A 23,541-nucleotide genomic window follows, 5' to 3' on the forward strand; every position below is an offset into this window, starting at 1 on the left:
GATAGGTTAACGCCGGCGAGACCTCGGAGACACCAGACGCGTTTATCGGCTTTTCAGCTTTCACTTTATTTTTCAGCAGACTCGCGTTACATGTCGCGAACGCCCGCCCTGTCACTGGCATTCATTCACAACTCCTTCATTCACCACTCCCGCTTACTACTCGCATTCATTCACAGCTCCCGCCTGTTACCGGCGTTCATTCATAACTCCGTCCTGTTTCCGGCGTTCATTCTTAACTCCACCTTTTACCGGCGTTCATTCATTCACTCTGCCCTTTTACCGGCGTTCATTCATTCACTCCGTCTTTTTCCAGCGTTCATTCATTCCTCCGTTTTTTTCCAGCGTTCATTCATTCCTCCGTCTTTTACCAGCGTTCATTCATTCCTCCGTCTTTTACCAGCGTTCATTCACTCACTCCCGCCCACCGTCCACCTATTTATATATATCATTCACGGAAAACATGTTACCAACTAAGTGTGGGAAACATGCAATAACAGGATGCTTAAAGTCAAAACAGGATCTTGCAATTAGCAACGGGCAGGGTGGAAAAAGCCCAGCACTAAACTTCTTGTCGGGAGCGGCACAGCTGGCCAGGCTGTCCCGTTCCCCGACATCTCCCCCTTATTTCTTTGCCAAATGGAGTGGTACTGTGCCTGTCTTAGGTGACCAAGAGCATCTATCGGGCTTACCCGTCATTGGCACATGAACATGAGGTGTGGAGGGAGCGTTCATGCCCTGTCTTAGGTTGCCTTGAAGACCTCTCAGAACTTACCCGTCTTTGACTACCATTCCAGCAGATTCAGCCACACCTGAATCTGTCCATTTTGCATGGGGTACTGGTTAGCTGGCTTGTTTAACCACCATTTGCGTATTAACAGCCCTTGCAAGATCCGAACAATAATTGATCCTGTTATTAACATGCTACCCAAAAGACGGGAACACAAACTGCAGTAGATCGAATAACACAGGGTATGCCAACCAGGCCTAATCTTGCAACAGCTGAATAGCAGTATATCATCAAGTGCCTGGGCGGTAGATCTTGTGATGCTATCAAGTATGGACAGTGTGGAGGTTTGGCTCACGGCCATGCCAATAGCGGCCTAACAAGCTGATAACGCCGCAATTACTGCAACAACGACCACGGTGACTCCAAAGTCTCTCCTGTGTTGAACAGCCATAGAGAAGTCCTTCTCAGGCAAATACACAACTGGAGAGGGAGAGGTAGGGCTCTCAAGAGACCCCAATACTCATCCAGCTTGGCCATCGTCGGTGACAGTGGCGTCATTATTAGTAGGAGTAGGATCACGATCATCTTGCCACTCTATTGTTCTTGTCCGTCTTTCTGGAGTCCAGATTGGATTTTTTTCTTCCTGTGGGAGAAAACAAACAGCGCCTCGTACCCTTCTTATTAAAGGGTATGGGCCTTTCCATTTGTTATCTTGTGGGTCTTTCCACATAATCATTTTTCTAACGTGTGGCTGAGCTTCTGTCGGTTCATGGGGTTTATTACTATTGGGGGTCTGTTCCAAGATTACATGACGTTCTGCCGGGGTGAGACCATCAGCTTTTTTATTTAAAAAATTTATGGTAAGTAAGGCGAGGTTGAGAATGTCTTTAGGGGAACGGGATAGTGCCCCTATTCCCCCTTTTTGTTTTAATACAAAGTTTTTCAGATACAGATTAGTGCGTTCCACAACGGCTTGTCCAGTAGGGTTATATGGGATGCCGGTTAAATGAGAGATATGAAAAGTTGCTAAAAACTCAGCAAAAGCCTTAGAAGTATAAGCAGGTCCATTATCAGTTTTTATTATATTAGGAATTCCCCAAGAAGCAAAACATTGTAACATATGTTGCATTACATGGGAAGTGGACTCTTTGGCGGTGGCGGTAGCCATAACTACTCCTGAGTAAGTATCCACCGTAACATGGACACAGGATAGCTTGCCAAAGGCAGGGATATGCGTTACATCCATTTGCCAAATGTGACATGGATAAAGGCCCCGGGGATTAGCTCCAGTAGGCATAGTAACAGGCTAATGAATAACACATTTTTCACAATTTTGGACAATAGATTTAGCTTTACGAATAGGGATATTAAACCTCATACTTAAGGTCTTACTATTAACATGCCAAAGTTTGTGATATTCTGTTGCCTGTTCCATGGCAGTGCAAGCTAAAAGGAAGCGGGAATGTTGATCGGCAAGGGCATTTCTCGCGGTGAGAGGACCTGGCAGGGAGGTATGTGCTCTAATATGGGTGATAAAAATGGGATCTGATCTCCTAAATAAAGCGTGCTGAACAAGCTCAAAATAAGGAAACACTGTAGAACTTTTGGATATTAACGAAGGGGAGCCTAGCCTCTTAACAGCATTAACATCATATAAGCTATCAGAAACGATATTAAGAGGACCCTCAACCATATTTAATAACTTAGCCACTACAGCTAGCTCTGCATGTTGAGGTGAGGGAGATGCAGTAACTGCATGATGCACCTGACCTTGTAAAATAGCCACCCCGGTACCTCCTTTTGCTCCATCAGTAAAAGCTATGGGTGCTTTGGGAATGGGATTAGAATAAACTCTTTTAAAATAGTGTAAGGGTACCGTGTCGCAAAATCTAATAAAGGGATGATTGGGATAATGGTTATCTACACTTATGTCAAGGGTGATGGTGATGTGGGACCATTGCCAAGTTTCCTTAGCCCACTCCTGAATGACTACAGACTCTAACGGAAGAATGCAGGACTGTGGTCTTCTCCCTGCAATTTCTATGACTCGGTGGATGGCTTGTAAAACTAAATTTCCCATAGCCTCCGCATAGGAGGTAATAGATCTGGGCATATGGTTATGTGGGTATATAAACAACAATGGTCCTTCTTGCCAGAGTAAAGCATAGGGATAATGACTTTGTATGAACACCAAAATATTTAAGGGCATAGTGGGGTCACACCGCTGCATAGCAGTGCTCTTAAGGCGCTGTTCAAAATTTTTTAATACTGCTTTTGCCTCCTTTGTAAGTTGTCTGGGTGAATTTAGGCATACATCGCCTTCCAGAAGTCGGAACAAAGGGTGCATTTCTTCAGTAGTCATTTTACAATAAGGCCGAATCCAGTTTAAATTTCCACACAATTTTTGTAAGTCATTTAAGGTTTTAACATGATGAGTGGAGATGATGGGGGTTAAAGAACTCTGCCCAATTTGGTTTCAGGCGCCGCCGTGGGTGGGGAGTTGAATCCCCAGTATTTATAAAAAAAGCGGCTTCATCGTCATTACGAGCACTTTCGTTTTCAAGCATTTGCCTTCTAGTCTGTTTCTCCGGCCCAGATTCTAAAACTATGGGCCTCATCTCGCTGGAACCATTGCCGGCAAAACAGCAACAGCGCATAGAATGAGGGGGTGGTTCATAAGGAGGAGCGGAGGGCATTAAGGGCAACTCCGAGTATAGTGGAAGCGATCCCAGCGTCTGCGAATGTTTCGCTTTTGGTCGGGCTCCTCCGCTTGCTTCCATCCTTTGTTCCTCTATACTATCTCCCTTTTCGCTACTATCATGGGAGTCTTCGCTGAGCTCCTCCAGTAGTTCAGAGCCTTCATCTAAGAGTTCCCAGATCTGGTCATCCTCCGACCGTAAAGCAGTATCTATCAGATACCACAAGCGGATCACTCCCTCCTCGACTCCAGCGTTTTGCAATTCACGTCCCACCCGTCTCCACCGAACCTGTGATAAATCTCCTTCTTCAACAAACCAAGGACAAGTTTTATATAGTATCCTCGTAAAATTGCACACAGCTACACTCTTTACGGGCGTCCCCGTTGCCTTTAAAAGGCGGCTAATCAATAGGTGCATTTTCGTGGTGGACTGTGTGTTCCCCATTGTACCGCAGTATTCCTAGGCTTTTTCCCCTAGACTCCCGTCTATAGACGTTTTTTTTCTTACCTTCTTTCCGCGTCGCAGCGATCCGAGTCACGGCACCAGTTGCAGGCGTACACCTTCCGGATAGGTTAACGCCGGCGAGACCTCGGAGACACCAGACGCGTTTATCGGCTTTTCAGCTTTCACTTTATTTTTCAGCAGACTCGCGTTACATGTCGCGAACGCCCGCCCTGTCACTGGCATTCATTCACAACTCCTTCATTCACCACTCCCGCTTACTACTCGCATTCATTCACAGCTCCCGCCTGTTACCGGCGTTCATTCATAACTCCGTCCTGTTTCCGGCGTTCATTCTTAACTCCACCTTTTACCGGCGTTCATTCATTCACTCTGCCCTTTTACCGGCGTTCATTCATTCACTCCGTCTTTTTCCAGCGTTCATTCATTCCTCCGTCTTTTTCCAGCGTTCATTCATTCCTCCGTCTTTTACCAGCGTTCATTCACTCACTCCCGCCCACCGTCCACCTATTTATATATATCATTCACGGAAAACATGTTACCAACTAAGTGTGGGAAACATGCAATAACAGGATGCTTAAAGTCAAAACAGGATCTTGCAATTAGCAACGGGCAGGGTGGAAAAAGCCCAGCACTAAACTTCTTGTCGGGAGCGGCACAGCTGGCCAGGCTGTCCCGTTCCCTGACAGGTAAATGTTACTGGAAACCAAGGAAGGAGGATCTTTATTTAGTTGGAGAAGGTTCAGCCACACTGTTGCCTACAGTTATGTGGAAAGAAGGAAATAAACCAAATGAACTGGTTAATCTTGCTAAGATTTCCAACCAGAGTATTTAAAGTACAGTATGATTTCTTCTTGCTGCTTATCACAAGATGTGATAGGAGAGAAACTAAAGGAAGGGTTACTCAAGAAAAAGAACTTAGGACTTGTCTTGAAAATGCTGTCTTTCCAGATAGCAAACAACTATCACAAGTAAGAAATGACCTCTGGGGCCAGCATGTGGTGCAGCAGGTGAAGCCACTGCTTTGGACGCCAGTATTCTGTATTAGAGTGCTAATTCAAGTCAACTTCCAGTCGAGTGCAGAAAGACAAAAGAGGATGGCCGCAGTGCTTGAGCCCCTGCCACCCATGTTCGAGACCCAGGTGGAGTTCCCGGCTCCTGGCTTTGACCTGGTCTAGCCCTGGCCATTGTGGCCATTTGGGAAATGAATCAGTGGATGGAAGATCTTTCTTTTCCTTTCTCTGTATCTCTCTCTTGCTCTGGCTTTCAAATAAGTAAATAAATGACTTCTGATTAAAGATCAAATTGAGGGCCTTGCCAGGGAAACATGTTCTGAAGATAAAGCCTTAAAAATATTTTTTTAAGACCTCAGAAAAATTGAGGGAGACTAAATATTCTCTGGAGAGATTAAGTTTTTCGTGTGTGTGTGTGTATGTGTGTGTGTGTTTTTTTTTTAAAGATTTATTTACTATTTATTAGAGAGGCAGAGTTACAGACAGGGGGCGGGGAGGGGAGGAGAGAGAGAGAGAGATTGATTTTTCCGCTGATTCACTCCCCAAATGGCCACAATGGCCAGAGCTGGGCCTATCCTAAGCCAGGAGCCACGAGCTTTTTCTGGGTCTCCTACGTGGGAACAGGGGCCCAAGCACTTGGACCATCTTCCATTGCTTTCCCAGACATATTAGCATAGAACTGGATCAGAAGTAGAGCAGCTAGGACTTGAATTGGCATCCATATGGGATGCTGACACCACAGGCAGAGGCTTGATGTACTATGCCACAGCACTAGCCCAACAACAAGGTCTTAAGGAAGTAGAAGCCACAGACAAATCAGCAAAACCAAAGGTAGAAAAGATCTTAGATAGTTGAAGAGATTTATGGGTATGACATTGGTCTAATGGGACAAGCCCAAAGAATACCAGGAGACCTAAAATGATCTATGCAGAAACACTTTTTTGGACTGACAGGCACAGAAGCAGTGAAAAATGAGGAGAGGCATTTTGTAGTCCCAAAATTATATTGGCAGGAAGCAGACTGAAAAACCTACACAGCTACAAACCTGTTACCTTTGATAAGGGGATATGACTCATAAGCTTTAGCTAGTAGCCCAGAGGCCAGAGCCAGAGCTTTGTAGCATTATTCCCAGGCTGTGAGACTTAAGAACTCCCAGTGTGTGTGCCCTGCCTCCCACTCCCCCCTTATTGTACAGGTGTGCCAGTAGATCTATGCCTGATCTGCTGTTGCATTCTGTGCTGGATGTGTAGGTGGTGGATAAGTTGTCTCGTTTGACAGGTCAGGAAGAATTGTCCTTAAGGAATTACTAGGGCACTTCAAAAGTTAGTAGGAAGTGAAATGAAAAGGCACTTTTATTTTGGTGCAGAAAGTGAAATGGAAAGGCATTTTTATTTTGGTGCAGAAAGTTTAAAATCCGTGTAGAGCTTTTCCATGTTGTACATTTTCCATGGCCTTTCTGAAGACGCTCGTGTACGTCAGGAACTGTACCTGAGGAACCTCATTCACGCCTGGACCTGGCTGAGATGGAATTCTGGACTCTGAACTGCTACCGTAATGGGATGAGACCTGTGGGGACCTTGGGAGGAGGCTGAGTGTATCTTGTATGCAGGAAGGATGGGAATCATTGAGGGCCAAAGGGTGCTCTGGTGGTCAGCTTCTAGAATGGTGCTCAGTGGTCCCTGCCCCTGGTATTCATGTCCTTGTCCCATGAATTAGGGTTAGTCTGTGTATGGCAGAAGGGACACTGTGTCCCTTTCAGGGGTAGATTATGAAAACCTGCAGCTTCCATCTTGGGTGTACTTGCCCCCAGCCTGCGTCTCCCCTCTGTGCATTATCCCTTGTTTTGGGGAGTCCAGTGGCCGTGTTGTGAGAACACTCGGGCAGCCTGTGGAGGTGAGGAATTTTTCCAGCTTACAGAAAGTTGAAAATAATGAATGAAAAGTAGTGCCAGACCATCTATACACCTTTTAACCAGATTCACCTATTGTTAAGCTTTTATCCCTTTTGCTTATCATTTGCTTGTCTGTTTTCCTCCTCACCCCACTGCTCTAACACATATGTGTATCTAAGACATTTGTACATACTTTTTTTTTTTTTCTCCTGAGCTGCCTCGGAATAAATTCCAAATTTAATGGCCTGTTAATTTTAATTATTTCAATGTGAATTTCCTGAGACTAGTGATCTCTTATTACAGCAGCAGTTCAGTTATCAACTTGGATAAATTTAGTTCTTATTTTTAAAAAATTATTTATTTGAAAGAGAGAAGGAGCGAGTGAGAACTTCCATTTGTTGGTTCCCTCCACAAATGGCCGCAACAGCTGGGGCTGGTCCAGGCTGAAGCCAGGAGCCCAGAGCACCATCTGGGTCTCCTGTGGGGGTGACAGAGGCCCAAGCAACTTGGATCATCCTCTGCTGCTTTCCCATATGCATTAGCAGGGAGCTGGATCAGAAGTGAAGCAACTGGGACTCAAATCAGCCTCTGATGTGTGGTGCTGGGTTAATCTGTGGCACCACCACCCTGGTCCCTACATTTAATATTGATTCAGTACTTTGATCTAACTTACTATCTGTATTCCAGTTTTGTCAGTTGGTTTGATAATGTCTTTTCTGTCAGTTGGTTTGATAATGTCTTTTCTCCCTCGAGAGTAGAATCCATCTTAGCATTCATATTTCATTTAGTTATCATTTTCCTTTGGTCTCTTTTTGTCTAGAACATTTCTATATCCTTTTTTTGTTCTTTTACTACATTGGCATTTTTTTTTTTTTATTTTTTGACAGGCAGAGTGGACAGTGAGAGAGAGAGACAGAGAGAAAGGTCTTCCTTTGCCGTTGGTTCACCTTCCAATGGCCGCCGCGGCCGGCGCGCTGCGGTGCGCTGATCCGATGGCAGGAGCCAGGAGCCAGGTGCTTTTCCTGGTCTCCCATGGAGTGCAGGGCCCAAGCACCTGGGCCATCCTCCACTGCACTCCCTGGCCACAGCAGAGGGCTGGCCTGGAAGAGGGGCAACCGGGACAGAAACCGGCGCCCCGACTAGAACCCGGTGTGCCGGCACCGCTAGGCGGAGGATTAGCCTAGTGAACCGCGGCGCCGGCTACATTGGCATTTTTAAAAGAAATTTTTATCATTTATTTGAGAGGCAGAGAGACAGAGACAGACAGGAAGAGCTTATAGCTGCCTTTTCACTCCCCAGATGTCCACAATATCTGGGACAGGGCCTGGTGAGTGGGGAACGGGGAGTTCATTCCAGGTCTCCTGCATGGGTGGCAGGAATCCAATTACTTGAACCATCACCATTGCCTTCCAGGGTCTGTATTAGTGGGAAGCTAAAGTCAGGAGCCACAGGCTGGTATCAAGCCCAGGTTCTCCTATGTGGCATGTGGATGTCTTAACTGGCATCTTACCTCCTAGGCCAAGTGCCTGGCCCACGTTGGCATTTTTGAAGAATGAAGAATGCATTCTCCTCTCTCTGTTTCTCCCCTCCTCACGACCATTTTTCAGAGATGATCATCATTTTAGTTCTCTGATGTTTCCTCGTGTGTAGTTTGTGGTAATGGAATATTCCTGGCTGGTACTCCTTCTCAGAGTATCATATCTGAAGGCCTATAATGTGCACCTGACTCTCATGAATGATAGGCATTTGTGTCACCTGGTCTAAGTATTGGTCAGCTTTTCCTCTGTGTGTTAGTTTCTTGTGGCTGCTGTAACAAGTGACCACAAACTTGGTGACTTAAAATGATGGAAATTTGTTTTCTCAAAGAACTTTGGTTCTGGAGACCAAACTGTGAAATTGACATCACTTGGCTGAAACTGAGGTGTTGGCAGGACTGTGTTCCTTTCTGAGACTTGAGGGGAGAGTCCGTTCCCTGCCTCTTTTAGTTTGTATCTGTCGGCATCGATTGGCTGTGGCAGTGTCATTTCAAACTTGGAGGTTCTCATCTTTAAGCCTCTGTCTGCACTGTCTTCATATTAACCTTTCTGTGAAATCTGCCTCTCATGTAAGGAAACATGTGTTGGCATTTAGTGCCTTTCTGGGTAATGCAGGATAATCTCTCCATTGTAAGATTCATAATCATAAACACAAAGACTCTTTTTTCCAAGTAAGCTAACATTTACAGGTTCCAAGGATTAGGAGCTGTTATCTTTGGGGGAGGAGAATAATCATTTTTCAGACTACCACACACTGTATATTCATTTTTAAAATTTCTTACAGCTAGTAAGATTTAGCATTCATTGATGATTCATGTATGAATGAGTGATTGGTGATGACTAAAGAAAGATTTTCTAATTCCAACACCCCCTCCATGTTGGCCATTGCCCTCCCTTCTCCCTTTATCTTTGCATCTTTTAAAAAATGCTTATTTGAGATACACACACACACACACACACACATACACACTCAGTGAGTGAGTATGCAGTAGATGGAGCTTCTATCTGCTGGTTCACCCCAGCTGCCCATGTCTAGGCCTGGGTTGGGAGCTGAAAACTCAATCTGTGTCTCCCATGGGGGTGGTAGAAGCCCAATTACTTAATCCATAACCATGACCTCTCATAGTCTACATTAGCAGGAAGCTGGAATTAGGAGTTGGAGCCAGATATTGAACCCAGGTGTTGCATTATGGGCTGGGGCATCCTAACTACTAAAGACCCAGTGATCTTCCCCATCTGTGTATTGCTCTCTGTATCTGTGTATGCACTGTGTTTGTGAATGTACCCATTTATCCCTTACTGATTGGAACTCATACACCTCTTTTCTCCTGATAGGCTGGAGCCCATTAATGTCCTTGCTTTGGTGCTCAAATGGTTCCCGTTTTGAATGATAAGAGCACTTTTAAGCTGACTTCTCTGTCCTTGTAACTTGCTGCTGCCATATTTTTCTTTCTTTTTATTTTAATACTTATTATTTTTCAGCATAACTATTTAGTGCTTGTCTTGAATTTTTCTGCTATAGGCCAGCAATCTACCCCTTCTTCGAGAAACCCTGGTGGTTATTGTCGGGAATGGTGTTCAGGGCTGTGCCAGTTAGCCATGTAGCACATTTTATCTGCAGATCCTTGACTTGCTGGGCCTCCTTTTCCAGCTGGCCTGGATGAGCTTGGTCAGTAGAGGGTGTTGGAGGGACCCTGCAGGATATAGGGTATTGATGTGCTTGAGTTCCTGCTTGCTCCACGCTGCCAGTGGAGTGTGTTTAATACCAGAAGGTGTTCATGCTCTGGCAGATTTTGTTGTGGATTTCTGCATGTGGCTCCTGACCTTTTAGCCTGGGCCTTCTGGCACCACGGCAGAGACTTTCCTGCTCGCCTCTCCTGGGCTGTGGTCCTTTGCCCTCTAGCTTTGGCTCTCCTGCTTTGGAACAGCTGGGGCTGGGGCAGCTCAGCTAACCTCGCTCATTCAGTGTGCCGCAACCACACCATCTCCAGTGAGATCTGAATTCTAGCACCTCTTTCAAATACTTCTTTTGGTTCTTTCCCTCCACCCTAGAAAAATCCCGTAGGGTTCTTTTTTTATTTTTAAAGATTTATTTATTTACTTGAAAGTCAGAGTTACACACAGAGAGAAGGAGAGGCAGAGAGAGAGAGAGAGAGAGAGAGAGAGAGGTCTTCCATTTGCTGGCACTCCCCGGATGGCCACAACGGCCGGAGCTGTGCCGATCCGAAGCAAGGAGCTTATTCCCCACAGTTTGGTGACCATCCAGTTAAGGGCACCAAGGCACGTTAGGCCTGTTGGAGAGCAAGCTTCCAACTGTGTTTCTGCACAGCTGCCCCTCTGCTTCATCCCGCGAGCCCCATGTAGGCTTGTTTCTGGTGCATCTTCTGACGTGGACACTGCTGACTCCAGGCTGGGTTTCCCTGATGCCCCCTCTTACTCTGCATGTCTGGCTGCTGGCATTGGCCTGCCGTTACCCCGGAAAGTTGTTTCTCAGGACCTTCCCTGCACAGATGCTCAGACCCCAGGCCTTGCAGCATGTTGCTCCTGAGTGGTTCCTCACACCATGACAGTCTGCCCGCCCGCCCGCCCGCCTGCCTGCCTGCCTGCCATCCTTGACTTGCTCAGACTCTGGACAGGTCTTTCTTTTTTGACAACTCTGGGTCAGTTCTGACCTGGGGAACCCAGCAAACTTCTTCCTCATCTGGTGGCTGCAGCCATGACTTCTCTGTGAAGACCTGAACCCCAGCCTGGGGAGGGGTTTCCCCTTCCCAGTGTTCCTTCCTTGGCATTCTCCTTCCCCCTGGGGTATTCAGTATCCTCTTTTACTTTCTCATTATTCTGTTGTCATGGTTAATAATTCTTCAGATGAAACTTTCCCCATTCAGATTGCTGTGTGGTTTGGATCCCTACTGACTGTCTCTTTAGTTTAGGAAGAAGTGTGAGCAGCATGAAATAATTCAGAATGGCCTCTCTCCACTGGCTTGTAGTCTACAAGGCATAGTGATTTCTTCAGGCTGATTACAGGGCTCTAGAACTCCCTGGACTTCAGTCTTGCTTCCTCAGGATGTTCTGCATGGTTTACAGCTGCCTGAGATTTGAGGGCAAGATGCAGAGAATCTCATTTAGTGGACCAACATCAGTTTCGTTTATTGTCATCAGAAGCTTGTTGCTACAATTCAACAAATGATAGTAACAATTATGGTTTTTAATGACATCTGGAATCACAGGGACCCTTCAAAAAGTTCTTGAAAATGCATATGGTGAAAAATAATGCATGGGTTTCAGAAATTCTGGTGAGATGAAAATAATCTTTTAATTCCATTTTTTCCCATGAAGTTTTTGAAATCCCATCATATAATAGGAAAATACTTGTGTTTTCTTAGGTGAAAAACAGTTGAGAGATATGAGTGATAGAGATAGATCAATAGCAAAAGAAACATTAGTTCTTCTGGGGCCATCAATCACTTCTGTTTCCCTACTAAGCATTTGGGAGTTAATAAGCTCTTAACATCTTAGGCTGTTAACTATCGACTGCTTGCTTTTGGCATTGGAGCTCAGACTTCATGGTACTTCACGTTTCTGTTGCCTTGTGTTCACAGTTACTATCCAATATCTATGGTTCTGTACTTTTTTCTTTATATGTTCCTGTTTAAAGTTGCAGTTTTGGGACCAGTGCTGTGGTGAAATGGGTTAAGCTGCTGCCTGCAGTGCCTGCATCTCCTCTGGGTGCCAGTCTGGGTCTTGGCTACTCACCTCTGGTCCAGCTCCCTGCTGATGAGCATGCAAAAGCACCAGAAGATGGACCAAGTACTTGGGCCCTCCCCAGGCTGGGGTTCAGGTCTTCACGGAGAAGTCATGGCTGCAGCCACCAGACGAGGAAGAAGTTTGCTGGGTTTCCCAGGTCAGAACTGACCCAGAGTTGTCAAAAAAGAAAGACAGACCTGTCCAGAGTTGGAGCAAGTCAAGGATGGCAGGCAGGCAGGCGGGCGGGCAGACTGTCATGGTGTGAGGAACCACTCAGGAGCAACATGCTGCAAGGCCTGGGGTCTGAGCATCTGTGCAGGGAAGGTCCTGAATACCCATGGTAGGAAGGTCTCCTACCCATGTAGGAGACCCAAATGAAGCTCCTGGCTTTGGTCTGGCCATTGTGGCCATTTGGGTAGTGAACCAACAGATGGAAGATCTCTCTGCCTCCCCCCCCGCCCCACCCCATCTCTCCTCTCTCTCTAATTCTGACTTTCAAATAAAATGAAATAGAAAAAAAAGTTGCAATTACTCTTTGTAATTGCAACTATCTCTTTTGACTGGCATCTCACTGCTCCTGTGCCTGACAAGTGTGATTATGTGCCAAAAGTCCATTATTGATAGTGTCTTCTTTGACGACTTTTAGTCCAGTAATAAGCTTATCACTGAGTGAAAGGGAGTGGCTTCTAAATTGGTTAAGGTTTTCAGCTATTATTGTCTGTTGTTATCGATTATCTTCAACTTTTTTCGCATCCTTCCATATTGTAGAATGAAAGTTTCTTATTAATCTTAATAAGTAAGCAATTTATCTCTTTCAATAAATAGTACAGTCCATTTGTAATACTTGATAACTGTAGTGAACCCTGCAGGCTGCAGCTGTGGTGTTGTGGAGGGAATGGTGGTTGATCATTTGTCTTTTAGCTCCTCCCTCATGTTTAGTAAGTAAACCTCAGCTACAAAGAAGCCCTGTTTTAATTTACAGAATCATCAGAGCTGCAGTGCCTGTTCTAGTGGAACAGTGAAAATAGCAGTTAGATTTGGACCTAAATCTTCCGTCCACTCTTTATTGGTGGGTGATCTTACGCAGGTTAACATCTGGCTTTAGTTTTCATGTTGGTAAGATAGGGGTAAGACCTTGTGTTCTGAGGATCCTAGTGGTGGTGTGTCTGGGTGAGTGGCTAATGCAGCTCAACTAGTATTGCTTTCTGTCATTTCGTTAGTTGGCCAGTCTTCTGCCACACTGGATCCTGTGTCTCTTTCTTCAGTTCTGCAGAGCTCTACTGTGAAGTTCCAGGTTTGCCTTCCAGACTTTAGGTCTCCTCTTCTAGGAAGTTCTCCATGTTTCCTGTAGGCTGAGGTGGATTTTCTCTACACCCAGTTGTTTCTCATCAGGATGGCACTTAACTCATTTTATTTTTCTCTATTGTTTTGAATTGGGAAAAATTTCAGATATACAGAAAGAAACATGTTTAGTAAATACCTATAAACCCGTTTTCCTCAAGTTCATGAATTATTCATGTTTTGCCACATTTTCTGTATTTCTCTGTGTCTCATTTTTGCTCATATCATTTGAGCATAAGTAGCAGATATTGTGACATTTTGCCCTTACGTCCCGTATTTCTCCTGTGACCACTGTATTATACCCTTCAAATGTATTTTATTTATTTATTTTTAAAGATTTATTTATTTATTTGAAAGAGTTACAGAGAGAGAAAGAGAGAGAGCAAGCTCTTCTGTCTGCTGGTTCATTCCCCAGATGTTTATAACAGCCGGGGCTGGGCCAGGCTGAAGCCAGGAGCTTCTTCCAGATCTCCCACAAGTGTCCAGTGATTCTCCAATTGTCCTAAACATGTCTGTGTAAGCTTCTTTTAGAGGCTGTAGTCATGCCCTTTCTGTTTGTTTCATGTGGAATAGTCTTTATAAAGCTTGTTTTTGTTGTTCACGACATTGACATTTTTATAGACTGTAGAATGGTTAGTTTGTTGAAGGTTTCACAATCTGGAACTGATTGTTTTCTTGTGATTAGCTCTTTTTTTTAAAAAAAATTTTTTTTTTATCATGAGACTGTGATTTCCTATGAGAAAGAGACATGCAGCTCCTGACAGCTAAGATCTAGCCTGGCACTAGCTTTCAGTTCAACCTTGATTTTCCTTGGATTTGGCCTGGCATTCGCAGCTGGCCTGTGTTGTTCTCCTGTTGAACATAAACAGTTTCACAGAACACAAATAGTAGACAGAGTCACTCTGTGTCCTTGGATCAAGACAAAAACAAAACAAGAACTCCCTGTAATTACTGAGAACCAAACAAGCACATGAACGTTTTTCAAGTCACAAAAGTGATATTCTGTCTACCATGAGTGCTGCTTTTTCATAAATCATAGCTTTAGTGTTGCTTTGTTCTCACCTTGTTGGGATATTTATTAAAAATCATGGAATTAGTAGAATTAGGTGTTTCTGATAGCAGCATAGAATTATTCCTGCTTCCCGACAGCATCTAATCTTGAGCAAAGCCCCCACTTCGTTGAATCTTTCCCCCAAGTGGCTTGCATAAGCTTGATCCTGGAAGTTCTTCCTAACACACTCTTGATAAAATGCCCCAAAGTTCCCAATGGTGTGTATTCTCCCTAATTTCGAGGAATTATCAGTCCACTGTGTTTAGCCAGAGGGTGTTCCTGCTGCTGTTCAGCTAGACAGAATTCACACCAGAGACTCTTGGCCACTCTTGACTCTGAGAGTGAATTTTTGATATATTTAAGAATTGGCCGGCGCCGAGGCTCACTAGGCTAATCCTCTGCCTGCGGCGCCGGCATACTGGGATCTAGTCCTGGTCGGGGGCGCCGGATTCTGTCCCGGTTGCCCCTCTTCCAGGCCAGCTCTCTGCTGTGGCCCGGGAGTGCAGTGGAGGATGGCCCAAGTGCTTGGGCCCTGCACCCCATGGGAGACCAGGAGAAGCACCTGGCTCCTGGCTTCTGATCTGTGCGCTGCGCCGGCTGCAGTGCGCCAGCCATGGCAGCCATTGGAAGGTGAACCAACGGCAAAAGGAAGACCTTTCTCTCTCTCTCTCTCTCTCTCTCTCTCTCTCTGTCCACTCTGCCTGTCAAATAAATAAATAAATAATCATCAACATCAAGCTTTTCTGGCTAGTTCCTATTAGTCAAGAATAAGTTTTAGTTTCATATAGCCAGTTTTTGGTCAACGACATTTGTATTTTTTTAAAGTTATTATTATTATTTTGACAGGCAGAGTAGATAGTGAGAGAGAGAAACAGAGAGAAAGGTCTTCCTTTTTGCCGTTGGTTCACCCTCCAATGGCCGCCGCGGCCAGTGTGCTGCAGCCGGCTCACCGCACTGATCCGAAGGCAGGAGCCAGGTACTTATCCTGGTCTCCCATGGGGTGCAGGGCCCAAGCACTTGGGCCATCCTCCACTGCACTCCCTGGCCACAGCAGAGAGCTGGCCTGGAAGAGGGGCAACCAGGACAGAATCCGGTGCCCCGACCAGGACTAGAACCCGGTGTGCCGGCGCCACTAGGTGGAGGATTAGCCTAGTGAGCCGTGGCGCCGGCCCATTTTTTTTAAAGTTATAAAGTAAACTACTTCTAGATAATAACAGAAAATAGAGAAAATATTGAAGTTTATAAGTCAGGGAGAGAGGCTTTATTTTCAGTGATTTAACAGCCAAATTAGAATCCCTCCACCCCTGCCACAGCAGTTAATAAACCATTGTTGGATAAGTGGGGCTGGGGCAGTGCCTTATATATATTATGCACACATAATACATTTATATATTATGTAATATTGCACAGTCAACCTCAAGGAAAAATTGTTTTCCATTTTCTGTCTTTACCTATATTTTCCCTACTCTGTTCACAGGCAAGTAAACATTAGCAAACAGTGTGAATGGAAATCTAAATAAATCTTCAACAAGAGAAGCACCTGTTCATGATTTCTCATGTTGTTGCTACCTTTCAAGTGAAATCTTGATTTTATTACGGGATAAACAGCTATGGATTAGCCACAAGAGTGTTATTGTCCACCATTAGGATGACTATGGACTCTTGTTACTTTTTTTTTTTTTAATTTTAGAATTACAGGGCTTTGTTACTTGTATTAAAGCCAATAGTTATTATGTTAAAAGCCATCTGCCTCTCTTTTTTTTATGCTACTGATACTATTTTTGTTATTATACTGCAATATCTTAGGGACAAAGAAGTGAGTGTGTTCTTTCATATTTGCTTTGATGATTGTATTCAATGTAATTGAATCTTCTAATACATAGCCTTTATTTTTGGTTTTCCTCTAGTCTGAAAAAGATGTTTTAATTCTTCTCTGCTTGTCTGAGTTTAGTGAAACAGAAATGCATAGATCAATAAAAGTATGACAGAGGCAAGCTTTTAACATATTTATTGCATTGTTCAAGTATTTTTGTCTAGTTTAATGGGGAGGTGAGGTGAGATACTGAGATTAAAGTCTCCAGATTTTTATGTATTTATTTCAGATATAAATATGACCTTTTTAGGGTATCATTAAATATTAAGAAGGCTACCATTAAAATTTCTTAACAAGTAGTTGACACATTTAAAAATGATATCACATGGTCTTGTGGGTTAAAGTATAAAGTAATATATATATTTTCTAGGTTTCTGTTCTAAGATCATTAATATTTTAAAAATTACTAATATTAATTCCCAGAGACAAATTGGTTTTTTGTCTAAAGGATAAATATATTGGACCAGAATCATAAGCACAGGTTTATATTTTCTTACCTAAACAAGAGAAGAGATAATGAGCATTTTACCCATCTGGCCAGTGGATTTTTCCCAAGATTGGATAATTGAGATTTTTTTCGGGCCAGAGAATTTGTTCTACTTATTGGGGCTCTTTTTTGAGTTTGTTTCCAGATAATATTATTAATGGGTAAGCTAGGGGTGGACCATTTGGTGCAGGCGTTAAGGTAGTGCTTGGGACATCATATCCCATATCTGAGTGCCTGGGGTCAAGTTCTGGCTGTTTCTGATTCAAGTTTTCTGCCGATGTGCAGCCTGAGAGGCAGAAGGTGGCGGCTCAAGTAGTTGAGTCCCTGCCATCTGTGTGGGAGACCTAACTGAGTTCCAAGTTCCTGGCTTTGGCCTGGCCCAACTCCAGCTAATATGGTGTTTGGGGAGTGACCAGCAGATGGGAGATCTCTTTCTCACTCTCTATGAGACTCTGCCTTTTAATAAATAAAAAAATTAGGTAAGTCAGTAATGTTATTTTAGATATGCTGTTGTTCACTGGGAGAATTGAGTATAATTGTTGCCTATAAACTGAGAACTATGAGAAAAATAGATTTGGCATGTGGTTTATTTTATTTTCTTGAAAGGCAGAGAGAGAGAGAGAGAGAGAGAGAGAGAGAGAGATCTTTATTCGCTGGTTCACTCCCCAAATGCCTGCAGCAGTTGGACTGGGCCAGGCCAAAACAAGCAGCTGAGAAATAAATCTGGTCTCCCAGTTGGCAGGGATCTAACTAGCTGAACCATCACTGCTGCCTCCCAGGGTGTGCAGGAGCAGGAAGTTGGAACTGGGAGAAGAGCCGTGTCTCAAACCCAGGCTCTGATATGGGATACAGGCTTCTAAGTGGCATCTTTTTTTTTATTTTTTTTTTTATTTTTTTTTTTTTAAGATTTATTTATTTATTTGAAAGTCAGAGTTACACAGAGAGAGGAGAGGCAGAGAGAGAGAGAGAGGTCTTCCATCCGATGGTTCACTTCCCAATTGGCCACAATGGCCGGAGCTGTGCTGATCTGAAGCCAGTAGCCAGGAGCTTCTTCTGGGTCTCGCACAAGGGTGCAGAGGCCCAAGGACATGGGCCATCTTCTGCTTTCCCAGGCCATAGCAGAGAGCTGGATCGAAAGTAGAGCAGCCAGGTCTCGAACTGGTGCCCATATGGATGCTGGGGCTTCAGGCCAGGGCATTAATCCACTGTGCCACAGCGCTGGCCCCATCTAGTGGCATCTTAACTGCTGTGCCAAGCACCCACCCCAGGATTAGCATATTAGGTTTGGTTACTTGTGACATAATTTATTTTATTTTTAAAATTTGCTTATTTATTTGAAAGTCAGGTTTATACAGAGAGAGAAGGAGAGGCAGAGAGAAAGACAGCAAGAGAGAGAGAGACAGAGAGGGAGAGGGAGAGAGAGAGAGGTCTTCCATCCGCTGGTTCACTCCCCAATTGGCTGCAATGGCCAGAGCTATGCTAATCCAAAGCCAGGAGCCAGGAGCTTCTTCCAGGTCTCCCATGTGAGTGCAGGGGCCCAAGGACTTGGGCCATCTTCTACGGCTTTCCCAGGCCATGGCAGAGAGCTGGATTGGAAGTGGAGCAGCCGGGACTTGAACCGGTGCCCATATGGGATGCCAGCACTGCAGGCATCAGCTTTACCTGCTATGCCACAGCACCAGCCCCCTTGTGACAGAATTTAAAGCAAGACAGAATTCCATTTGTTTCTCAAGGCAAAAGATCTGTCAGTAGCCTCAGGCCTAGCAGTGCCATCGTGATCAGGAATCTAAGCTCCTGCTTGTTCTGTCATTTTTAACATTCCACTTCATAGGCCTTCCTGGAAGGGGAAAGTGACAAAGAAGAAAAGTGAGGGGAGAGAGCTGTATTTTAAGAGATTCCTGGGCACATACAGAATACCTTTGCTTACGTGTTTTGGCCCCAAACCAGTCCATGTCCACACCTAACTGCAAGGCCAGCTGGCAGTGGTAGTTTTCTTCTCTGGGCTGCCGTGCACCCAGTTACAAATGGGACATCAGCTTACTGAGGGGGAAGGAAGTGAGAAGAGATACTTGGAGAGCAACTGGAAGCCTGTTCCATAGTAAATCAAACATTATACTGGATGTTAGGAATCTTGTTCACTACCACTTGTCTGCTGCCAACCTTCCGTGGTCTTGAGTCTTTGAGGATGCTGATGAAGTTATAGTCCCTTTTCTTAGAAAAATTTTCAGTGTGTATGAGTATCTGTGAGGAATTCTGGATTGTTGTCCTGGAAACTTGTCTGTGAGCTGTGGCATAGGGCATTGTTTATGAACCCACAGTTAAGATTTCTCCTTGGGTCGGCGCTGTGGCGCAGCGGGTTAACACCCTGGCCTGAGGTGCTGTCATCCCATATGGGCGTCAGTTCGAGGCCCGCCTGCTCTTCTTCTGATCCAGCTCTCTGCTATGGCCTGGGAAAGCAGTAGAAGATGGCCCAAGTCCTTGGAGCCCTGCACCCACGTGGGAGACCCAGAAGAAGTTCCTGGCTCCTGGCTTCCAATTGGCGCAGCTCTGTTTGTTGCGGCCAACTAGGGAGTGAACCATTGGATAGAAGACCTCTTTCTCTCTCTCTGTCTCTGCCTCTCCTCCCTCTGTGTAACTTTGACTTTCAAATAAATAAATAAATCTTAGAAATAAAAAAAAGATTTCTCCTTAGGATTTTCCAGTGTAAGATAATTTATTTATTTTTTTTTAAAGAAAATTTTTCTGGGGCCAGCACTGTGATGTAATAGGTTAAGCCTCCATCTACAGTGCCAGCATCCCATATGGGTGCTAGTTCAAGTTTCAGCTGTTCCACTTCCTATCCAGCTCCCTACTAATGACCCTGGGAAAGCAGTAGAACATGGTCCAAGTGCTTGGGCCCCTGCACCCAAGTTGGAGACCCAGATGAAGCTCCTGGCTCCTGGCTTTGTTCTGGCTCAGGCCCAGCCATTGTGGCCATTTGGGGAGTGAAGCAGTAGCTGAAAGATACCTCTCTCTCTCTCTCGCTCTCTTGCTCTCTCTCTCTTTCCTTCTCTCTCTGTATCTGCCTTTCAAATAAATAAATCTTTAAAAATTATTTTTCCAAGTTTTCTTTTTTTTATTTATTTTATTTTATTTTATTTTTTTGACAGGCAGAGTGGAAAGTGAGAGAGAGAGATAGAGGGAAAGTCTTCCTTTGCCATTGGTTCACCCTCCAATGGCCACTGTGGCCGGCACACCGCGCTGATCCGATGGCAGGAGCCAGTGCTTCTCCTGGTCTTCCATGGGGTGCAGGGCCCAAGCACTTGGGCCATCCTCCACTGCACTCCCTGGCCACAGCAGAGAGCTGGCCTGGAAGAGGGGCAACCGGGACAGAATCCGGCGCCCCGACCGGGGCTAGAACCCTGTGTGCCAGCACCGCAAGGTGGAGGATTAGCCTATTGAGCCACGGCGCCGGCCCAAGTTTTCATTATTTTTTTAAATAGAGAAATGAAGCTCTTTTTTAAAGATTTATTTAATTTATTTGAATGGCAGAGTTAGAGACAGAGACAGAGATGGAGACAGAGAGAGGTCCTCCATCCTCTGGTTCACTCCCCAAATGGCTGCAATGACCAGGGTTGGGCCAGGCCAAAGTCAGGAGTCAGAAGCTTCCCCCAGGTCTCCCATGGGGGTGCGGGGGCCCAAGTACTAGGACCACCTCTGCTGCCTTCCTAGGGGCATAAACAGAGAGATGGATCAGAAGTAGAGCAGCCAGGACCTGAACCAGGATCTGTATGCAATGCCAGCACTGCAGGCAGTGGCTTTACCTGCTATGCCACAGCACTGGTCCCGTTTTCATTATTTACTGACACAGTCAACAGAAATTTGCCAGCATGCTCTGTGTGCTAGTTACAGTGGTAGCACTTAAAGATTCATAGACAGTGTGATAATCTGTTAAGTATGCTACGATGTGCCTGGCATAGAAGTGGGAGCCTTAAGTACTTCATCCATTTTCTCCATTTCACAAATAAACAAATCATCTGCTTGAGATTTTAGAGCTAGTGAATGATAGAGCTTGTGTTGGAGCCCATATCTAACTCCAAAACCTTCTTTATCATGAAACAGATACTTTTCCCTAAGCTTGAGACAGGTTGGGTAGAGTTTTAAGTTCTTGCCTTGAGTTAGAAGACCGGGAGTCTCTCTGTGCCTTAGTTTTCTGTTAACATTTTGTAAAACCGCTTAAAATGTTTCAGTTTGTAATGATGTTGCTCTTTTGATTTTGTATTTTTTTAAACCTATATTGCAATCAGTGTGATACATGACATGCCAGCCAACCAGTAATCTAATCTAAGAGTAATTCAGTATGATATTTGAAAATGTCTTATCAGCATTCAAATTGTATGTATCATTAAAAATTCTATGAAAACCACCTTTCGATCACCTTATAAAGCATATCTCACTGGTGTTGTGTGTGTTCTTTTTTCTCACGAGCTTGCTGTCATGTACGCTGACAGCCTCACACATGGAGTTGAGCATAAAAGCCTTTTGCTTCGAGCTGAGGTTTTTGACCCCACTGATAGTACAGATGTTCTCATAATTTCCTCTCTTCAGCCCTGTTCTAAATCAAAGAGTAGAAAAGGGAAAATTGTGTGAGTAATTACAGTATTAAATTATGATAGAAAACCATTGGAGTTCTTTAAAATTCTCTTTTCAACTTCAGTTTCAAATCATCAGCTCCTTAACTGGTGTTTCTTACAGTGATGGGTCCTGGATTATGAACACAGCATTTATTTATCACTGACACCTCTGCCTCTTGTTTTATAGTAACCTTGTTTTCTTTTCTAGTGATAGTGTTGCTGATTCTAATGGTAGGGATTAGATTTGACTTCGGAAGTTTGCTTGATAAGCCCAGCAAGTAGGCAGTGGTGGGCCTGCAGCTGCTTTCTGATCCGTGGCATAGCCAGTGGGTTGATCATTCTTTCCTTAAGTGTGGGTTCCTGTTTAATCCTAGGACGATTTGAGGAAACTGTTATTGAAGAGAGAAGACAGTGCGCTGAAGACCTGCTCCAGTTTTCTGCCAATATTCCTGCTCTTTACAACAGTAAACAACTTGAAGATTTCTTCAAGGTTTGGTCATCTTTCTGGAATATTTTATATCTTATTAAACACTTTTGTTTTCTAACTTGTAGCAAAATAAAACAGAAAGTGTTGCTTTCTTTTGAATTTTGTTGTTTTCTAAAAAAAGTAGAACAGCTAAATAATAAAGTCTGAGATACAGATTCTATTTTTAGTGCAGATATGTATACAATTTCAGCTTGATATTTTAAAAATTATATCAATTTTTCTTTTTTCTTTTTTGAAAGCAATGTTTGTTTTCATTGTACAGTGACACACACACACACACACACATCTTCTCTCTGCTGGTTCATTACTCAAATGCCTACAACAGTCAGGGCTGGGCCAGGCTGAAGCAGGAAGCCTGAAACTCCATCTGGGTCTTCCACAAGGGTGGCAGGGAGTCAAGTACTTGAGCTATCATCTACTTCCTTCTAGGGTGCACATTAGCAAGGAGCTGGATCCCAAGTGGAGAAGTTGGGACTCTAACTGGGCATAGTGATGTGGGGTACAAGTGTTCCAGGTGACAGCTGCTGTGCCAAATGCCTATCCTATCTGCTTAATTTTTTTACTCTATAAACTACATGAAGATCATACATTTGGCTTTTGCTTATGACCCAATGCAGATCTTGAGAATAATTGAATTGATAAACAATTAGCTCTTTATTATTCTTTTTACTGTTGTTTCTCTGTGTCAGGGAATCTAAGCCTGTAGGTAAAGGCATTATTATTAAGCAAGGAGAATATTGCTTTATAGAAGTAACAAAAAGCAGTCATGCAAATTAACGCATGCCACAGAACTGAAAAAACAGTTTGGGTTAGGAAAATCATGGAGTAAACAATCTAAGTAAAAATGACCTGTTTATCCTCTCTTTTGTATCTGGGAATTCCTGATTATAATGATGGCTGGAAGACACTTGCTTATAGACTTTGTGAAATGAGACACTTGTTTTTAGGGTTTGTGAAAGCTTGAGTGTCTTCTTTTGAGAAAGATCTATTGCCCATTGTTTAATTGGATTATTATTATTTTTTTGCTATTGAGTTTTTTGAGTTCCTTATATGTTCTGGATGTTAGCCCCTTGTCAGATGAATAGTTTGCATTTCTCTCATTCTCTAGCTTGTCTCTTTACTGATTCTTTTGCTATGTAGAAGCTTGTTAGTTGGATGTAATCCCATTATCTAATTTTGCTTTGTTTCCTGTGCTTTTGAGATCATATCCAAAAAATCTTTGCCTATTCCAATGTCTCACTTACGTTTTCTTCTAGTAGTTTCAAAAGGCAGAGAGTGAGAGAGCGAGAGAGAGAAAGAGAGAGCACACACATGCTCACATTCACTGGTTCACTCCTCAAATGCCCACAATGGTCAGGGCTGGCTCGGGCTGAAGCTGGGAGCCAGGAACTCAGTGTTGGTCTCCCACATGGGTGGCAGGGACCCAGCTACCTGTTGCATCCCAGGGTCTACATTGGCTGGGAGCTGGTGCCAGGAATCAAACCCTGGGCACTGCAGTATGGGGCACAGGCATCTTAATCGGCACCTCAACTGCCAGGCCAAATGTCTTGGTAACTAACCCTTTTTGTTAGTGTCTTTAGTCTGAACTGAATCTGTGGACTCTGTTTCCTGTGAATTA

At 44.2% G+C, this 23,541-nt stretch overlaps 1 protein-coding gene across 5 annotated transcripts in view; it reads left to right on the plus strand.

Annotated features, from left to right (window-relative positions):
- Positions 1-23,541, plus strand: part of RPS6KC1 (ribosomal protein S6 kinase C1) — a 186,261-nt gene that overhangs the window by 22,007 nt on the left and 140,713 nt on the right. For 4 of the 5 annotated variants that reach the window (XM_002717514.6, XM_089312180.1, XM_017347788.4 and 1 more), the window contains one exon: positions 21,811-21,926. The exons of the other annotated variant lie outside the window; for it this stretch is intronic. In XM_002717514.6, the coding sequence (XP_002717560.1) occupies positions 21,811-21,926 (116 nt within the window). The remainder of the gene's footprint in view (positions 1-21,810; positions 21,927-23,541) is intronic. 5 annotated transcript variants of the gene reach the window in all.

The sequence above is a fragment of the Oryctolagus cuniculus genome, chromosome 13 (assembly GCF_051225735.1).
Source record: "Oryctolagus cuniculus isolate XC-2025 breed Fujian yellow rabbit chromosome 13, ASM5122573v1, whole genome shotgun sequence".
In the NCBI taxonomy this organism is placed as follows: domain Eukaryota; kingdom Metazoa; phylum Chordata; class Mammalia; order Lagomorpha; family Leporidae; genus Oryctolagus; species Oryctolagus cuniculus.